Below are 21,227 nucleotides of genomic sequence, written 5' to 3'. Positions count from 1 at the left end.
AAGCACGTGTTAGTCCGGATGGACAACACAGCGACGGTAGCATATATAAACCGCCAAGGCGGCTTACGTTCACGTCACATGTCGCAACTCGCCCGCCGTCTCCTCCTTTGGAGTCATTTGTGGGCCACTCACATCCCGGGCAACCTCAACGCCACAGCAAACGTGACGCTCAGGGGAGAGTGGAGATTCCACCCCCAGGTGGTCCAGCTGATTTGGAGTCGATTCGGCAAGGCACAGGTAGATCTGTTTGCTTCCCAGGAATCCTCCCACTGCCCGCTCTGGTATTCCCTGACGGGGCTCCCCTCGGGACAGACGCATTGGCACACAGCTGGCCCCGGGTTGAGCCAGTTTCGTCCCGTGTATTGTCAGGTACGAACAGGTAAGTGTGCAGGACAGCTGGCCGGGTGTATTGCTTGCATACAGCGCCTTTCCCCTCCATGAGGCGAAGACGTGCGCTCTTTTCTCCCATGCAAGTACACGAGTCCATGAACCCTGGATGTCTTTCCTCCCTAGCCCTGTGGCTGGCGAATTCGGCGGAGGAATTCCTAGCCGGACCCAGTACAGGTGCTATTCATATGCTGTATGTGTGTGTGGATCTGGTGCGTGCATTTGTGGATGGCTGTGTGTGGATCTGTTGCGTGCCTTTGTGGATGGCTGTGTGTGGATCAGTTATGTGGAATTGTGGATGGCTGTGTGTGGATCTTATTACATGCATTTGTGGATGGCTGTGTGTGGATCTGTTACGTGCATTTGTGGAAGGCTTTGTGTGGATCTGTTACATGCATTTGTGGATCGCTGTGTGTGGATCAGTTGCGTGCATTTGTGGATGGCTGTGTGTGGATCAATTGCGTGCATTTGTGGATCGCTGTGTGTGGATCAGTTGCGTGCATTTGTGGATGGCTGTGTGTGGATCTGTTACGTGCATTTGTGGATTGCTGTATGTGTGTGTGGATCTGGTGCGTGCATTTGTGGATCGCTGTGTGTGGATCTGTTGCGTGCATTTGTGGATCGCTGTGTGTGGATCTGTTGTGTGCATTTGTGGATCGCTGTGTGTGGATCTGTTGCATACATTTGTGGATGGCTGTGTGTGGATCTGTTATGTGCATTTGTGTAAGGCTTTGTGTGGATCTGTTACGTGCATTTGTGGATTGCTGTATGTGTGTGTGGATCTGGTGCGTGCATTTGTGGATGGCTGTGTGTGGATCAGTTGCGTGCATTTGTGGATCGCTGTGTGTGGATCAGTTGCGTGCATTTGTGGATGGCTGTGTGTGGATCTGTTACGTGTATTTGTGGATTGCTGTATGTGTGTGTGGATCTGGTGCGTGCATTTGTGGATCGCTGTGTGTGGATCTGTTGTGTGCATTTGTGGATCGCTGTGTGTGGATCTGTTGTGTGCATTTGTGGATCGCTGTGTGTGGATCTGTTGCATGCATTTGTGGATGGCTGTGTGTGTGGATCTGTTATGCGTGCATTTGTGGATTGCTGTGTGTGGATCTGTTATGTGCATTTGTGGAAGGCTTTGTGTGGACCTGTTTTGTGCATTTGTGGATCTCTGTGTGTGGATCTGTTGTGTGCATTTGTGGATTGCTGTGTGTGGATCTGTTGCGTGCATTTGTGGATTGCTGTATGTATGTGTGGATCTGTTGTGTGCATTTGTGGATTGCTGTGTGTGGACCTGTTGCGTGCATTTGTGAATGGCTGTGTGTGGACCTGTTATGTGCATTTGTGGATCGCTCTGTGTGTGTGGATCTGGTGCGTGCATTTGTGGATTGCTGTATGTGTGTGTGGATCTGGTGCGTGCATTTGTGGATGGCTGTGTGTGGATCTGTTGCGTGCCTTTGTGGATGGCTGTGTGTGGATCAGTTATGTGGAATTGTGGATGGCTGTGTGTGGATCTTATTACATGCATTTGTGGATGGCTGTGTGTGGATCTGTTATGTGCATTTGTGGAAGGTTTTGTGTGGATCTGTTACATGCATTTGTGGATCGCTGTGTGTGGATCAGTTGCGTGCATTTGTGGATGGCTGTGTGTGGATCAGTTGCGTGCATTTGTGGATCGCTGTGTGTGGATCAGTTGCGTGCATTTGTGGATGGCTGTGTGTGGATCTGTTACGTGTATTTGTGGATTGCTGTATGTGTGTGTGGATCAGGTGCATGCATTTGTGGATCGCTGTGTGTGGATCTGTTGTGTGCATTTGTGGATCGCGGTGTGTGGATCTGTTGTGTGCATTTGTGGATCGCTGTGTGTGGATCTGTTGCATGCATTTGTGGATGGCTGTGTGTGGATCTGTTACGTGCATTTGTGGATTGCTGTATGTGTGTGTGGATCTGGTGCGTGCATTTGTGGATCGCTGTGTGTGGATCACTGTGTGTGGATCTGTTGTGTGCATTTGTGGATCGCTGTGTGTGGATCTGTTGCATGCATTTGTGGATGGCTGTGTGTGGATCTGTTATGTGCATTTGTGTAAGGCTTTGTGTGGATCTGTTACGTGCATTTGTGGATTGCTGTATGTGTGTGTGGATCTGGTGCGTGCATTTGTGGATGGCTGTGTGTGGATCTGTTGCGTGCCTTTGTGGATGGCTGTGTGTGGATCAGTTATGTGGAATTGTGGATGGCTGTGTGTGGATCTTATTACATGCATTTGTGGATGGCTGTGTGTGGATCTGTTACGTGCATTTGTGGAAGGCTTTGTGTGGATCTGTTACATGCATTTGTGGATCGCTGTGTGTGGATCTGTTGCATGCATTTGTGGATGGCTGTGTGTGGATCTGTTACGTGCATTTGTGGATTGCTGTATGTGTGTGTGGATCTGGTGCGTGCATTTGTGTATCGCTGTGTGTGGATCTGTTGCGTGCATTTGTGGATTGCTGTGTGTGGATCTGTTGTGTGCATTTGTGGATGGCTGTGTGAGTGGATCTGTTATGTGCATTTGTGGATGGCTGTGTGTGGATCTGTTACGTGCATTTGTGGATCGCTGTGTGTGGATCTGTTGCGTGCATTTGTGGATCACTGTGTGTGGATCTGTTGCGTGCATTTGTGGATCGCTGTGTGTGGATCTGTTGCGTGCATTTGTGGATTGCTGTGTGTGGATCTGTTGTGTGCATTTGTGGATGGCTGTGTGAGTGGATCTGTTGTGTGCATTTGTGGATGGCTGTGTGTGGATCTGTTACGTGCATTTGTGGATTGCTGTATGTGTGTGTGGATCTGGTGCGTGCATTTGTGGATCGCTGTGTGTGGATCTATTGCGTGCATTTGTGGATCGCTGTGTGTGGATCTGTTGCGTGCATTTGTGGATTGCTGTGTGTGGATCTGTTATGTGCATTTGTGGAAGGCTTTGTGTGGACCTGTTATGTGCATTTGTGGATCTCTGTGTGTGGATCTGTTATGTGCATTTGTGGATTGCTGTGTGTGGATCTGTTGCGTGCATTTGTGGATTACTGTATGTGGATCTGTTGCGTGCATTTGTGGATTGCTGTGTGTGGATCTGTTGTGTGCTTTTGTGAATGGCTGTGTGTGTGGATCTGTTACGCGTGCATTTGTGGATTGCTGTGTGTGGATCTGTTACATGCATCTGTGGATTGCTGTGTGTGGATCTGTTGTGTGCATTTGTGGATGGCTGTGTGAGTGGATCTGTTGTGTGCATTTGTGGATGGCTGTGTGTGGATCTGTTACGTGCATTTGTGGATTGCTGTATGTGTGTGTGGATCTGGTGCGTGCATTTGTGGATCGCTGTGTGTGGATCTGTTGCGTGCATTTGTGGATCGCTGTGTGTGGATCTGTTGCGTGCATTTGTGGATTGCTGTGTGTGGATCTGTTATGTGCATTTGTGGAAGGCTTTGTGTGGACCTGTTATGTGCATTTGTGGATCTCTGTGTGTGGATCTGTTATGTGCATTTGTGGATTGCTGTGTGTGGATCTGTTGCGTGCATTTGTGGATTACTGTATGTGGATCTGTTGCGTGCATTTGTGGATTGCTGTGTGTGGATCTGTTGTGTGCTTTTGTGAATGGCTGTGTGTGTGGATCTGTTACGCGTGCATTTGTGGATTGCTGTGTGTGGATCTGTTACATGCATTTGTGGAAGGCTTTGTGTGGACCTGTTATTTGCATTTGTGGATCTCTGTGTGTGGATCGGTTGTGTGCATTTGTGGAAGGCTTTGTGTGGATCTTTTACGTGCATTTGTGGATTGTTGTATGTATGTGTGGATCTGTTGTGTGCATTTGTGGATCGCTGTGTGTGGACCTGTTGCGTGCATTTGTGAATGGCTGTGTGTGGACCTGTTATGTGCATTTGTGGATCGCTCTGTGTGTGTGGATCAGTTGCGTGCATTTGTGGATATCTCTGTGTGTGGATCTGTTACATGCATTTGTGGATATCTGTGTGTGTGTGTGTGGATCTGTCGCGTGCATATGTGGATCGCTGTGTGTATGGATCTGTTACGTGCATTTGTGGATTGCTGTGTGTGTGTGTGTGGATCTGTTGCGTGCATTTGTACGTGTGTTTTATGTATTCTACATAAATACTATTATTTTAGAAATATGTGTACCCCAAGTAATGTACTGAAAAGTAATTCACTTTACTGAAAGTCTGTATAATCTGATTATAAGAATTTTAAATGAAATGCGTAAATTAACACTACGTTTTGACAAAAAGAGTAATTCGATTACGGTAAATAATTACTATGAAATCAGACTACACTCAACACTGTTACTGGCATACAGAGTAAGAAATCCTTGCTCGAAATTCTGCTTTCTTATTTGCAACATGAAGTTGTGGCAAAAATTTGTCAAAACTAGATATGTTTTGTTGTGTTATGTGTGAGTCTATGTGTTTGCCACATATGCGTGTGGAATGAGCCATCACTCTTCTTCGCATTTCTCTGATCTGTGAGCACAAGCACCTTGAGACTTTCCGACCACAGCTTAGCTTTGTTGCAAAGCATTATGAGAAATCATTTTATGACCCCAAAAAGCAATGAGAAAATATAGCCAACTGAGTAATTACCATGGGATCTTTGAGTGTAAACAGTCAAAGCTACATATGAGGAACAAACCATCACAGGATGGGAAACCCTTGTGTTTTAATAAATTTTACTTCTTCATAGACAGTGAGATTGGACATATACAATTCTCTACATTTACCTACATATATCCATTTCCTGCTGAAATGATCAGCTTGGACCAGCAATGCTTTTTAGTGCTGGTTAGTGCTGGTTTGTTGCTGGTCTAGCTGGTGGGCCACCATAACCATGATATTCAGCAGCAAAAAATGCTGATCAAGTTCAACCAGCATGACATTTCTGATGAAGCTGGTTGACCAATGAAGGCTCTCTGTTTGGGTTAGTTAAGAAGCCTGGTAGGGACACTAGCACACTAGCATCCAAAACACAACATATGCTGGTCTTTTCAGCACCAAAGGCGTTTTTACGTCTGTCCGAGCTGTTTTTCAATTGTTTTCCTATGTAAACATTTGCTGTACTTATGTATTTGGCCGTTGCACCTCATCTCTCTGTTTTTTCAGCGTGTCACAAAACAAGGAGAGAATGGCACACTGCTATAAAAGCTCCCATGTAATTTAATAGAAAAGACAATGTCAGGCAATCATTTTCAGTATGTCAAACCAACCTTTTTAGACGCTGTGTTGGGTCAAAAAGAAGTTAAACTTTTAAAAACACATCTCAAGATAATTGCATTCAGTTATGTTTGTGGCGCTGCATCTAGCTTATGTAAGCAAGAGTGTGTTTCCTGTGAACAGCCCCTAAACAGAACCAGTAGTTCTGCTCTCATGAGTGTCAAAGGAACTTAGGTTTCCATGCCCTGCCAAATATACAGTACAGTTGGCTATCTTTTTCTGTTAAGAGCTGAGTGTAAAGACTAGTGAGTGACTGAAATTACTCATTCTGGCAGAGGTTAGCTGTGGCTCGCGCCACAATCTTGTTTGGCAGGAGGCCAGTTTGATAGAGTTAATAAGCTTCCTGTATGTCTAAAGAAACTGTTAACCTAAACCCTGGGAAATTAAACCCAGCACTTGAAAGTTTCTGGACAAAGCACTTGAATATTTAATGAGGTAAGCACTGAGGCAGTTTATGATTGGTTGTCTGTTGCTAAATAACTTGCTATTGCATCCTAGCCCTGTAATTTTTTTGCAAAGTATATAGTGTACTTTGGTACCACAATTGTGTGTTAGTACCACAAAAGTCAGAACCCAGGGTTAAAAGAGGTGCTATTCCTCTTTCAAAACTACAAATGTGAAACGTTGCTTTACCCAGGGTTAAAAGAGGTTTAAATAGATGATACCCTTGGTTGAGCACAGTGTGAAAAGCCATTAATAGTAATTTCAGTCAGGCCTAAGAGTAAGGAGAGCCCACTTCATGCGATTGAGAAAACAGGCAATAGACAGGGCTGACAGGGCCTTCCCTCTGGCTTGAATTCAGATTAGGAAAGCCTGTATAAAGGCACAAATTGTGCCTCGCAGTCTGCTGAACACAGTGAAGCTGCCCAGGACTATAACAGGCACTCAAACCATTCAGGCTGGACTACAGTGCACTTTTTGTTCTGCATAGTGTAGTACGAGCCCATGATGGCAAAGACATGACACAATCTGGGTGGCACTTAAGAAGTGAGGGTGTGGCAAATGCTTACAGGATTGTCACTTCTTAGTACATTACATGATATCATATTTATAGCAACAAGCCTGTGACTTGGTAAAAGACATATAAAGCTGAAGTGTTTTTTTTTCTTCAATGAGCTCGTTTACATGCATACCAATTCGCTGATTGCTCTCCAAAATCCGCTTATTAAAAAATATGACAAATCAAGAAATCCGCTTTTATATGCCATTTGAAACAATCGCATTATTCTCTGCTTTTGACGTCAAACCGTGAAGAGGCATGCGCTCAACGTGCGCACATAAGAATGCCAGTAAGAACGCCAGTTAAGGTGTTTACATGCCATGCGAAATCTGCGTAATGGGCAAAAAACTACCTGTGTCAATCTATATATTCTTACGGCATTAAAGGAAAGTTGTTTATTGCGTTTACATGACCACACGCGCTGTGTGCTATTTAAGCATAATTTGTGTAAGAACATGCATGCATGCATGTAAGAACGTGCTCAATGTTCAAATACGTTCCTGACATATGAAAGAATTGTCAGAATATTCAAATTTTTTTACATTAAACTATTTGTAGTACCATTAGACAAACTATAAAAAGAAATTGTATGTATCATATTTGATACATTAGGCTTTAAAGGTCATTATCCTTCTGTTATCCTTCATTATCCATTTTTGTATAGGACAACTGTTATTTAAGTTTTTCTTAGCCCATACATGCTACAGTGGTAAATCTTGGGGTATTATCAAAGGACTCCTTGGGCTTTTCAGAGATACCAAATGTTTTTAGAGTTTGGCCATGATAACTTCCTCTCCTTGGTCTATAAATATGGATTGAAATATATCACAGTTTAATTCAGCACATCAAATACAATACGAATAAAATATTATTTTTTTAAATAAACAATTTTTATCATATGCATTTTATGCACCAAACACTTTATTGACATTTTAAAAAGGAAAATTGTAAAACTTTTTCCCTGGGTCTCAGGAACTTATGGTAAGATGACATCATAATAGCTTGTAATGTAAAATAATGAGATCTTTATAATGACAGAGCAGGCTACATATATGAAAATACACAGAAATATTGTTCACACTTTAAATATATCTTATAAAAGTATGTTAGAATTTTCAAAGCTCCGTGATTTTTTTATTTTTTTATTTTTTGATACAGGGCATGAATGCAATTTAATGGTGATTGAGAGCTATACCTTAAAAGCCTGTTGTATCATATTTGATACATGTAATTTCAACATGCTTTTCCAATAAAATAATATACAAAATTTTAACCAAGCATAAGTTGCCCATATTCAGCAAATACTCATTTTAAAATATCAGTAACAATATAATCCTTACTGTCACTTTTACTTTATTAAAATAAGCTGTAATTTATCCCAACATAAGAGTAATTTTTGTGCAAGTACGCTGCCATTTTAAATTGATTGATACAAACATTGAAACAACTTTTTTCCACAAATAACCACTAGATGGTGCCACAAACATGTGAAACTTACATACCATACGCCTTTAGCTTTTCAGCTTGAACAGAGAGTGAAACAGGAGCTGTCAAACGTTGTGTATCATATTTGATACACACGGCATTATAGGGTTAATATGCAATTATAAGAAAGCCATATGTAGGTTGATTTTTTTCTAACAGTAGGCCATAGCACTAGCAACACCAAGGTTATGGGTTCAGTTACCAGGAAACCCAGGAGAACATGTATAGGTTGAATGCATCTGCCATATGAATAAATATATAATGTTAAAACAACACAATTTAATTGCTGCATTCTTAGGGTTTGTCAAGTAACATGGCAGTTCAGAATGTGTCAGCCAATCATGGATAACTTCCTCTCAGCCGCCTTAACTGTACCCACGGAATATCTGACAGCTGACATTAGAGGAGAATAGCACATGTATGTCCTTGCTGAAACACAGCTAAGCAACACTGAGAAGACACACATTGTTGAAAGTCTTATTAAAAGAAATATTCTGGGTTCAATAAAAGTTTAGCTCAGTCTACAATATTTGTGGCATAATGTTGATTACCACAAAAAATAATTTCGATTCGTCCCTCATTTGTTTAAAAACAAGCAAAACTCCCAGTTACAGTAAAGCACTTACAATGGAAGTAAATGAGGCTAGTCCATAAACATTAAAATACACACTGTTACAAAAGTATAGCCACAAGACATTAACATTATACATGATCACATGATTTTAGTGCGATGAAATCAGGAATTTACACTACAAGGTTTACCTGCGTAATGTTGTCATGACAAAAAAGTTGTAATAATGGATATAACTTTACACAGATAAGGTTATTAAGCGATTTTATCTCACTAAAACGATGTTAAAACTAATAATGTTTACGTCTTGCGGCTATACTTTTAAAACGGTGTGAATTTTAATGTTTATTGACTGGCCCTGTTCACTTCTATTATAAGAGTCTATATTATAACTGCAATTTTTGCTTAAAATAAATGAGGGAAGAAACACTTTTTTTATTTTTATTTATTTATTTTTTTTTTTTTGTGGTACTCAACAATATACTCCAAATACGGTCGATTTATCTGAACTTGTATTGAACCCAGAACATTATTTTAAATGATGCTATTAGTTTATTAATAAACAATAAACTTAATCTCATGAAAACTTTTTTTTTTCAAAAGCTCAACGAGTGGCACTGTACTGAGGAGAGGAAGTCTATACTAAGACATTTACGCCATTGCATTAGCTCAGTGGACAGAACTATTGTAAAGTATAATGTAATTTTGCTGTGCCAATATTTTCATCATCACACCTTAACGTAATAATGTACAAATGCCCACACAAAAGCAAAGAATGTATTTGAGCACATTGACACCCTTTATGACTATGCAATGAGAGATCAGTATTGACTTACTAAAGTCAAGGAGTCACATGCTGCATTAAGTCTTTTCTTTTTCTCTAACAGAACTCAGTTGTGACATTTGTCAAAATAAAATATTTAGTTAAGATGGACTTACCAGAAACTCTCCAGCAAAGCCATTCTCTGGCCCCTCTCCTTCTGCTTCCTTGCTGGCAATTTGAGCCAATATGCCCTTCAGAATCTGGACTTGGGTGTCCATGGCATGATGTGCACCAACACTTCCTCCGTCATGTCAGAGATTAGGGGTGATTAGGAGCTTTTGAAATGAGGGCATTTTTCACTCTCTTTCTCTCTTTTCTCTGTGTGTCCTTTTCTGTTGTGGGTCTGTACTTGAGTTGAGGAACAATCTGATCTGTCGTCACGGAAGCAGTGGCAGCAACAGTTAACAGGTTCTGTGGTCAAATCTAAATATCACTGTGACCCTCTCCTCTCTCTCTCTCTCTCACTTCTCTCTCTCTCTCTCTCTCTCTCTCTCTCTCTCTCTCTCTCTCTCTCTCTCTTTATTTATTTTTTTTTATTTATGTTTTTGCCCAATATTTTTAAGCACAATATCTATGAGCCTCTACCCCCCTTTCAGGAAGCTTTTGTGGGTGGGTGTGTTTGTATCTGGAAAAAGATATAGTGCGAGAGTGAAAGACTGTCATTGCTTAAAGTGGCCAAGCTTGTTTGATGACATTCACAACAGTTCAGGAACAACTAGAATTTGGAGCATGGCTAAATCTAGTGAGACCAGAGATACCCTTGTGGGTAAGCAGACTTTTACAACAAATGTTACTGTGAGGTTGATATGACATGTAAAGCAGTGACAGTGGTGTACTGTGTTGTGACATGGTATACACAATCTAAAACTATTCTGAACAACATTTTCTAATTCTAATTCTAATTATTATTAGCCTACACATGCAATTCTTATAGCCTCCATTTATTTAAGAGACTACATATTTGTACTGGTAACACTTTACATGAATGTTTCATTTGTTAAGGGATTAAAAATTCAAATGCATTATAAATAATTAATATGCAATTATAGCAACATCCAAAAAATGAGTGCCTCATGCAAAACCTAGACACCTGTGAAGTATTTATTAAAGGGATAGTTCACCCATGAATGTAAATTCTTTCATAATTTACTCACCCTCATGCCATCCCAGATGTATATGACTTTCTTTCTTCTGCAGAACACAAATTAAGATTTTTAGAAGAGTATTTCAGCTCTGTTGGTCACAAGGCAAGTGAATGGTGACCAGTACAGAGAAGGTCCAAAAAAGGACATCAAGGCAGCATAAAAGTAATACATATGACTCCAGTGGTTAAATCCATATCTTCTGAAGTGCTATGATTTTCACTTTCAACATTCTAGTGTGGAAGTGACCTTCACATTCAGCCACCTACTGGTTGGGGCTGGTCAAAGGTGGAGATTTATAGTAAACAAAAAAGAAAAAAAAAAGGGACTTAAATATTGATCTGTTTCTCACTGATTATATTCACCACAATGTTCTCTTGGTTTGTCAAAATTTGCTTTGTAATTCCATCTAGTGGCTGGGTAGTAAAAGTGCAGACTCTTACCTGTTCTGTTTTGGCTTATCTATTCCTAGAAAAATGCTCTATTACTGCCATGGCATTATTCAGATGGCAACACTTTACAATACTTTTCCATTCGATAACATTAGTTAATGCATTAGGTATCATGAACAAAAAATGAACAATACATTTTTACAGCATTTATACATTTTTGTTAATTTTAGTTAAAAAGTTAACTAATTAACTAATTTCTATTAACTAAACTTTTAGTTAAAAGTTTAGTTAATAGAAATATAATATCATTACACTATTTCAAATCAATAGATTGATAGAGACCTACTTGTTTTACAATCTTAACAAAGCATGTTAAGATGCATGTTAAGATCACTAACTATAGTTAGTTACATTAGTTTTATTTATTTTTTATTTACATTTAACATTGATTTTTTTTTTCGCTGCTGTCTTCAGGTCTATCGGAACAGACCTGCAAACACCAGCTGAGAACCACTGACTTAAAATTCTAAACACAACCAACAAAAACATTCTAAACAACATCAGCAGGCACGGAAACATGAAGGTGCTGTAAATTCAACTGCTGGCACAGAGCAAGTCTCTGTTTTACTAATTTATTCCTGACTGTATTCTTTTTTATGCCTAATTCTTCACATTGTTTATCTGAAATTCACCTGGTGAATCATTGTCGAAGAGTATAGTCACATATACTGTAATTTTGTTCATAACTATGTCAGGTTGAAATCTTCTTTTATGCGCATGGAAAAACAACACATTTTGATTTTCCTCATTCATCAAATGTACAAAAATCTGATTTTGTTTCTAGCAAGTTTTCAGCTTCAGTGTGATAAAACAATGATTCAAGCCACAACTGGAAGCTCATTCACTATTGTCTGCACCTACAAAAAAAAAAAAGCAAGAAGTACTAGTGTTTTGGACACTCAAGAGACACATGCGAGGTTCTAATGGACACAATTGGATTCACTCAGGCTGGGTACCGACAACGGGCCAAAATCATTTTCTAAAGGCTTGATTGTTTTTATAAGCGATCTTCAGTTGGACGACACTGGAATGTACTGGGTTGTTATCTATGCTTATATAATGCTCAGGATCCAAGTTACAGTAACAAAAGTTAAGACTTAATTTTCACCATGCAAAATCAAACTATTCACGTAACTTACAGGGTTGGTTCACCCAAAAAAATAAAACCCTTGTGTTGTTCCATACCTGTATGACTTTCTTTCTTCAGTGGTCAACAAAAGGAGGTGTTATGCAGAATGTTAGCTTCAGTCACCATTCACTTTCAATACATCTTTTTTTTTTCATACAATGAAAGTGAATAGTGACTGAGGCTAACATCCTGCCTAACATCTCCTTTTTGTGTTCCACGCAAGAAAGAAAGGCCAGTTCCCCAAGGAGCTTATGAAATGGAACCCATAAGTTCCTGCAAGAACTCTAAAGACTGTCAACAGTTCCTCTAACAGAAAAATTGGAAGTTACTTGAATAGCCTACACAATAATATATTTGAGGCACCCTGAAAAGAGCTTCTCCTGAGGGTTCCTCCAGTGTAGCATGCTGAGGAACCCCAAATGATGCCTCAAAATATCTTTTCATTTCTACAGGTCCACCAGTCATTGTATGAAACAAATCAAGTCACAACGAGTAACAATGCCAATTTCTGATGTTTTTTTTTTTTTTTTTTATGTTTAGCAGCACTAAGAAGTAGAATTAACATAGTGTATCAGTTTTATTTTCAGTGGATATGATGAAACTAATGGTTTGGCCTCTCAGTTCCCCAGAGATGACTTGTTGGGGACAACCAGTTGTGTTGCGCTGTAGGAGTGAGAAAGAATCGGATGTGCAGTACACTTGATACAGAGTTGGAAACACAGACAACTTTGTTTTGCACCATGCAACTGATCTTCATTTCCACTGTTCAAAGATCACTGCAGACAGCCTTTTTTTCTGCTCTGCCTCTAATGAGATCAGCAGCCAGAACAGCAAACCTGTTTCTGTGCAACTACTTCAGCCTGCAGTCCAGGGCTGTGTTTATCTCATCACATCAAAGAGTGAGTGTAACCTTGATTATACAGTGGCTCCAGAAAGTATTTGGATACTTGTGGACACTTAGATCACACTTAAAAATGTATGAAATTCAATACACATATAACAAAATATCAAACCAAGTTGCATATGCAAACAAATTATGCTAGACGGCAAAAACTTTTCTGAGCCATTTTTTTAATTACTTGTAGCCAACTGGCCCAAGGGGTATTTTTACTGGATGTATGAGGTCAGTTTCATTCTAAGTTCACACAGCCCTAGCAGAGAAACCACAGGTGTAGTTCATCACATTAACTTTAGACATGTTCCACAAATATCTGACAACCAAAAAGTGTCCTAATACTTATCTGACATTATTAATGGTATATATAACAATCTTCTTTTTGTGATATCATCTATGTAATTATGATGCTTTCATTGCAATAATTGTTATATTTTTGGTTTAAATGGGCTTTGCAGTCTGACAAGATCTCTCTTTCTCGATCAGCTCTCACAAGCTATGACTGTATAAGTAGCATGACTCCACCCTTGACAACCATCCAAACAACTGAGATATACTGGAGACCTGCGACAGTGTCTCAACCCACCGGAAGTCAAAATCAGACATTGTATATTAATCAGACCTGGACAGAAAGCTATTTTCCATGGTAAGAATATTTAAAAGGCTAGTTATTTATAACATTTGCGTGTTAAACATGGTAAAACTATAAATAATCCAAATTCAGAATAAGGTAACAGCTGTCAAGGCAGTTGGCTTAAAGAAATAGTTAACCCAGAAATAAAAATTCTGTCATCATTTACTCAACCTCATACTGCTCCAAATCCGCATGACTTTCTTTCGTCACCATTCACTTTTCACAGTGAATGGTGACTAAGGTTATGATTTGTCCTAGCATCTTCTTTTTTGTTTCACGGAAGAAAGAAAGTCATATTGCTTTACAACAACATAAGAGTGAGTAAAGTTGACAGAAGTTTCATTTTTGGGTGAACCATTCTTGCAAAGGGATAGTTTAACCAAAAATGAAAAATGTCTCATAATTTATACACCCTCATGCCATCCCAAATGTAAATGACTTACTTTCTACTACAGAACACAAATGAAGATTTTTAGAAATATATCTCAGCTATGAAGAAGAAAGCCTTTATTGTTGTCACACATTATACATTTTCATATATACAGTGAAATTTCTTTGTTTTCACATATCCTAGCTAACCTGGGTGCAGGGTCAGCTATGATATGGTGCCCCTGGAGTAGATAAGGTCTATCGCGTTTGAGGTATCTACGGCAAGTCGGAGGATTCATATAATTAACGCCAACGATATATTTTGTTTCACAGTGCAAACGCACATTAAATGACTGCACCCGACTTTTGTTGACAGATAATCCAGGACCTGATGTTCTTCTGTCATCACTTAATAGGTAAGGATTTTGTCTCCGCTGTCCAAAACTGTTTATTCAACTACTCACACAGAATTTGACTCAGGGGTTGAGTTCAGGTTTAACAGCTAGGTGACTAACTAAGATGGCTATTGGTTTTCACAAACTTTGCAAGCTAACTAAAGTAGCAAATTCTTTCAAAACGTGAGAAAACATTCTTCATTCACATTCATGTGTGTGTGTTGCAAGTATTGGAAAAGCATTGATGTACTCATTCTCATAACTATTTTTACATTTTCAAAATTGAAACCATGCATAGGAGTCTGGAGTGGACTTCTAAATGCTCAGGCTGCAGATTAAATAATCCATGGGATAACAGAGTTTATTCAGATGGTTCAGAATTTAGACAGGAGAACACATAAAGGAAATTGACATCACACTGAAATGAAACTCATTCAAAGATTAAAATAAAAAAACTTTTCTTGTTGAGGTTGTTCTGAGTAGTAATTATTGAGACAATCATAATATCATTCAAAAATCATCTAGTTCATGGAATAATTGTTTAGTTTGCTTTGCTATTTACTCAACAGTCTAAAACAAAGCATAGCAGAATAATATTTCTTCAGACGGATCTGGGTATCGACCACCATTGGTTAGTGGATCACAAGTCTTCTGAGTCAGCTGATATTTCAGAGGTCTTGCAGTTTTACAGTACTACAGATGGCAGATATTCTCCACACATCTTTATCTACAATCAAAAGACGACTAGGGTAAGTTGTGATTGTATTAAATACACTGTAAAAAGTGGTAACCTGCAATGTTTACTTGCACTTTATTCATGATCATAACCCATAAAATTTGTTCTGTTGGTGTAACAATGTATTGAGGCTGATTCAGTCATGTTAAGTCATATTTTTGAGTTTAATAAAATGAATTAATTTTCATTTTACTACATGCACACATTTTAGGTTAATAATTTTTTGTCAGTAAAAAAATATTTATACAATAGCTAGTTCCGGTCCTCTAATCTGATTCACACACGACAGCACCAACCGGCGTCAATCCCTCTAAACTCAAAAGGTCCATGTACACATGCGAGAACCCCCGCGACAACTTTGCCATCGGATTGCTCAAGTATGGTGCTTCTGCAAAGGTTTTGTGAGGCAAAATTACATAACAGAAAATACTTTGTAAAACAGACCCCAGCCAACAGGCAGAATAAACACAAAGAACATGTAGATTAATTCACAGAATTGTCTTGAAGGTGTGTTCCTCAACAAAACAAATTCCAGCTGATATAAAGCCGTTCAGTTTCCTCGGACAGACAGACAATTGTTCAGTGAGCCGGCTGTTATGAGTGCAGCAGATGACATAATCATTCTAATGTCCTTTAAAATTACTCCACAAAACAAACTCCTGCCAACAGGAGGCGTAAGCACAAAGAACGATCAGATCCATCCACAGCTGACCCGAAGGAGTATTATTCAACAAAACGAACTCCAGCCGCTGGGTGGAGCCAGCACATAAAGAAACAAAACAGGCATCCCGGTTCCTCGGATGATCAAGAGTCAAATTCACACCAAGGCCGCACAGAAAAAATACACCATAACTTACTCAGCCCGTCAACTTTATAAAAGACGTCCTTTATGTGAGCATGTAGATATTTTGCGGTCATCCATAGTGTCCATTCTCAATCTGGCCAGAACTTCAGTGTAAAAGTGATCTTCCATCAATGCAAAAGTTTCTTGGAGTGTCATGCCACAAAACAAACTCCAGCCGCTAGGCGGAGCCAATGCAGAAAGAAACAAAAAATGGCGCCCAGCTTCCTTAGATAGTCGAGTTATTCAACAGCGAGTCAGTCCACTCACATAAGAAACGCCCAATGGTTTACTCACCCATAGTTTGTATGAATGCCAGTGCCTTTTTGGGGCATAAAAATACTTTGCTGCTGTCCTTGGTGCCTATTCTCCGTTTGGCCAGAAACATCAGTGCAAAAGCGATCTTCCATTGATGTAAGAGTTTCTTACATTCCTTGAACCGATCGCGTTTCTCTCTTGTCAAATTTGTAAAATCCAGGAACAAGAAAATATTGTAATTCTTCCAAGAAAGCTTTCCTTTGTTCCTCGCCTGGCGCAACACGAGATCTTTATTGGATGATCTCAGAAATTTGGCCAGAATTGATCGGGGCCTGTCTCCCTCAGCAGATCTGTGAGCCGGGACTCTGTGAGCTTGCTCGATTTTCAGCTTATGGCCTGTTATGTCGAGCGGACTCTGGAAGAGCTCGTCTGGGAATTTCACCATATCTTTGCCCTCTTCATGTTCAGGAATTCCAACAATTCGATATTGTTCCTTCGATTCCTGTTTTCGAGATCTTCCAGTTTTTCTAAATAAATTCCAAGTCTGTTTTGGATGCGGGCGGATTAGCGGATAATTCCCTTTCTGATGATTCCAGACAATCGATTAGTTTCTCAACATCTGTCACTCTCGTGACCAACTTCGTCAGCATCACCGAGATGTTGGACAGTTAACGCTGTATTTCATCTCCCGACGTGCCGTCCAAATCGAGTCCCTGGCTCGCAGTCCCATCAGAGGACTCAGCTTGAACACGTAAGTGTCTTTTAATGTCTCCAGAGTCTGAGGATTTTGACTTCTTTGCCATGTTTACCTCAAAGAGCAAATATGTAACTGGGTGTATCGAATCTCACCGGTTATAACATGAAAATAATCAAAAAACCAGCAAAGTGTGCAGCGCTAGCCGCTCACACGTCTGCTTCTCACATGGCGTCACATGACCCCCGTTTAGTCGGTATTGTGTCTAACATATATGTCGTTGATTTTGATGTTTTGATCATTTTTGTTAGTTCTTTCTGACCTATAACAGCAAAGGATTGAAGTTGCTAGTAGGGAATAATTATAGTCTTCTGGAGTGCTGTGGCAGACAGATGCGTAATTCCAATTTTGTTTCTGATCATTTAGATTTTATCAGTAAAGAAATTCATGAAGTCATTACTACTATGCTGCGATGGAATATCTGGTTCAATTGAAGTTTTATTCCTAACCAATGTAGTCACCATACTGAATAAACACCTAGGATTGTTGTGGTTATTTTCTATGAATTTGCTCAAATATGTAGACCTTGATGTTTTTAGAGCCCGTCTGTTGTTAGAGACATTATCCTTCCATGCACCGCAAAATACCTCTAATTTTGTATTCTTCCACTTACACTCCATTTCCATTGTACCATGGTGCAGGATTTTTTTTTTAAACTTTCTTTAATCGAAGGGGGGTGACTAATCTAGAGTGCTAGAGAAGACTGTGTCCATATTTTCTGTGACAACATCAAGTTCTTCTGAATTTTTTGCCGTACTAAGTATTTGAGACAAGTCTGGAAGATTATTAGTGAAGCTATCATTAGTAGTTGAAAGAATAGTTCTACCTGAATGATAACGTTGCATAGATTGGGTAACCTTTGCTAAGCTCAGCGTACTAGAGATGAGGTAATGATCTGAGATATCATCGCTCTGCAGCAGAATTTCTATATAATCAACATCATTTCCATATGACAAAATTAGATCTAACGTATGATTTTGCTGATGGATTGGACTGTCACATTTTGTCTAACCCCAACAGAGTTGAAAATAAATGCTAATTCCGGTATATCATTTTCGTTATCTATGTGGGTGTTGAAGTCACAGACGAGTAAAAGCTCTATCTACAGCAACCACTAGATCTGACAGAAAATCAGGAAATTATCGAAGGAATTCAGAATATGGCCCTGGTGGTCTACAGTATATACTGTTGCAAGAACAAAAGATGACAAAGATTTTTTTATTTATATCTGACAATGCCACATTAAATATTATCAGTTCAAAAGAATTAAACTTATATCCAGACCTTTGAGTAATACTGAAAATATCACTGTAAATTGTAGCAACACCTCTTCCTCGACCTTTCAGACGAGGCTCATGTTTATGTCATTAACCTGAGGGAGTAGACTCATTTAACCTAATATATTCATCTGTTTATAATATAATATAATGCACGTTTCAGTCAAACAGAGCATATCCAAACTATGATCTGTAATAATTTCATTTACAATTTGGTTATTTGGATGAAAGGATTCTAATGTTTAGTAGTCTGACCTTTATATGATGTTTATCTTCAGTTTGTTGTTGTTGTTATTTTCAAGTTTGACATCAATAATTTTTTTTCTAAATTACTTGATGAGGGTTTTGTTTTTGGTAGGTCAGGGAACAGACACAGTCTCTATATGATATACTGTATAGGTGATTCATTCTCTATATGTTGTAGTTTATGTGACCTGTGGGATGTCTCAAGGCAGCTAGCAGATGTTCGATTTTGCCAGTTTGTCTGCTTCCTGACCTGGGCCCCAGTTAGTCAAATACTAGAAAATCAATTAAGGTCGAATTTCTAGATTCTAATTTGTGGTGATTTGATATATTAGGTGAGAGAACTGTGGGGTTATTTAAGAGAAACCAGTTATGGCACTCTTGCTATCACCAGTGGCATTTCAACACAAAACATATTGCTTACTATTTTATCGTGTGTGGAGAGGAAGTCTATTGCTTGCTATTTATTAGAAGACCAATTTTAAACAGTGCTGTGCAAACCACAAACCACTATAGCAAGTCAAACACTTAGTAGAAACTATTTTACACAGCCCTGACATTCTAAACAGAACTGAGGATGCTCTTGTCAACAGGAAAGAACACATATACATTAATTAGAAAACTTTTTAATCCACACTTTATCAAGTACTAAGTATTATTGAGGGTCTCTATGAACTGTGGAGAAATGTATTAGTTAACAGAAAGAATGCTCTTGTTTGCCTTTGAAATGTCCACAATCAATATCAAAAAGAGCAGAGGACAATATGATGAATAGCCTACATGGAAGCGAAGGCCCATTCAAGTAAAAGAAAAAGTTTACACCAAGTGAAAGTGTTTCAAAATAGAATTTTAAAAATTATTTTCCAAATAATATGTTTTTGCTTTGTTTTTTGTTTTACCTAATTTTGCAGAATTAGAATATGAGTGTGGATGGAAAGACTAAACGTGGTATCCCTAGCCACATTAATGCAATGTACATGTATCCATAAATAAATATACACTATATGGCCAAAACTATATCAACAACCACTTTTAAAGAGTTTGACTATTCCAGTCATTTCTGTGAGGATAAATCTTAATGATATAACATATATTGACATTCTAGAGAATTCTGTGTATTCAGTCTCAAATAAATTATGTTACTAAGATGTTATGTTACTGTTTTTATTATCTTTTCGACCCTTTGTTTCACTTGATTATGCAAAAAAAAAAAAAGAAAAAAAAAGAAAAAATGAATTCATGCTTTTAGATTTTCTTGCATCGATTATTGTAATGCACTTTATACTGGCGTACCTAAGAGTGGTGCAGAATGCTGCAGCCAGAGTGCTTACAAGATCCAGGAGGAGAGACCACATTACACCAGTTTTAGCTGATTTGCATTGCTTATTGATTTTAAGGTTCTTTTAATGGTTTTTAAAGCACTTAAGCTTTAGCACTGTCATACATTTCTGATTGTTTGTCAAATTATCCAACTTGCAGTTTGAGGTCTTCCAATGCTGAATTTCTTACATACTGTAATGTAAATCATATGTGCCAAAAATCTGGAATACTTTACCAACTGAAATTAGACAAGCACCAAGCTTTTACATTTTTAAAAAGCATTTGAAGACAAATTTATTTTATGTTTTTGATTGATTATCATTATATTAAATTTGTTCAATTTTAATTTTGATTTCCCTACATTTGTTTTAATTTCTTTATTTTTATATCTTTGTACTGTTTCATTTTTATTGCAATGATTTGTTTTACTTTCTCTGATTGAATTCCATGTTTTATACTTCCAGATGTGAAGCACTTTGAGCTGCAAATACAATTTATTATTATAATTATAATTATAATTATTATTATTATTATTATTATGCAATTTTATTGCAACAGTTTGGCAAGGGGCCTTTTCTTGCTCCGGCATGACAGTACCCCTGTGCACAAAGCGAGGTCCATAAAGAAATGATTTACAGAGATTGGTGTGGAAGAACTTGACTGGCCTGCACAAAGCTCAGACTTGAACCCCACTGAACACCTTTGGGATGAATTGGAACACTTAACAGCCAACCAGACTCCTTCACCCAACATCAGTGCCTGACCTCACCGATGCTCTTAAAAGGTGGAAGTGCAGTTTAAGTTCTTATAACTGTACAGTGCATGCACAATTATTAATATTCTTATCATATTGAATTTCCATGCTTATTTTTCCAATTCTAAACCATGTCAACCTGAATAGTTACTAGAGTTATTTTCAAGTGCTATTTAATTCTTGATGTGGGAGGATGTGACTTAAAGCTACTAACACCCTTTAGTAAGTTATTATTATAATTATTAGGCAGCTTCTTGCTACAGGTAAAATGGGCCAAAAAAAGAGATCTTACTGACATAGAAAAATCCAAAGTTATGAAAAAGGAGGATGCAGAAGGATGAAACACTCATGAAATTTCCATCCTATTGATGTGTGACCACCAGACAATGAAACACTTTGTTTAGCTGGAAGAGCCGCAATAATGTATTGAAAATAAAAATCACAAATTAACAACAAAAGATAAAATGTGAAACCATCAGGAACACTTTAGCTTCCAGCACCGCCAATTACCAGAGCTG

The 21,227-nt window shown here is 38.7% G+C and overlaps 2 protein-coding genes and 1 pseudogene across 5 annotated transcripts in view; 1 reads left to right on the top strand and 2 right to left on the bottom strand.

The window, feature by feature from the left end:
- The window catches only part of LOC127419029 (tyrosine-protein phosphatase non-receptor type 22-like), a 38,369-nt gene extending 28,418 nt beyond the window's left edge, over window positions 1-9,951 (bottom strand). For 2 of the 3 annotated variants that reach the window (XR_007893593.1, XM_051660057.1), the window contains exon 1: window positions 9,627-9,951. Coding sequence is in view for 2 of the 3 variants with exons in the window: in XM_051660057.1 (XP_051516017.1) it covers window positions 9,627-9,728 (102 nt within the window). In the remaining variant the exon portion in view is untranslated. The remainder of the gene's footprint in view (window positions 1-9,626) is intronic. The other variant, XM_051660055.1, reaches the window with a different exon arrangement.
- LOC127419036 (V-type proton ATPase subunit S1-like) overlaps window positions 1-21,227 on the bottom strand; it is a 691,126-nt gene that overhangs the window by 616,806 nt on the left and 53,093 nt on the right. The gene's annotated exons all lie outside the window — the stretch shown is intronic.
- LOC127419041 (uncharacterized) lies at window positions 11,622-15,239 on the top strand (annotated as a pseudogene).

This window comes from Myxocyprinus asiaticus, chromosome 28, assembly GCF_019703515.2.
Source record: "Myxocyprinus asiaticus isolate MX2 ecotype Aquarium Trade chromosome 28, UBuf_Myxa_2, whole genome shotgun sequence".
Classification (NCBI taxonomy): Eukaryota; Metazoa; Chordata; class Actinopteri; order Cypriniformes; family Catostomidae; genus Myxocyprinus; species Myxocyprinus asiaticus.
Note: the sequence above shows the minus strand (reverse complement) of the source record. Positions and strands in the feature narration are given on the sequence as shown.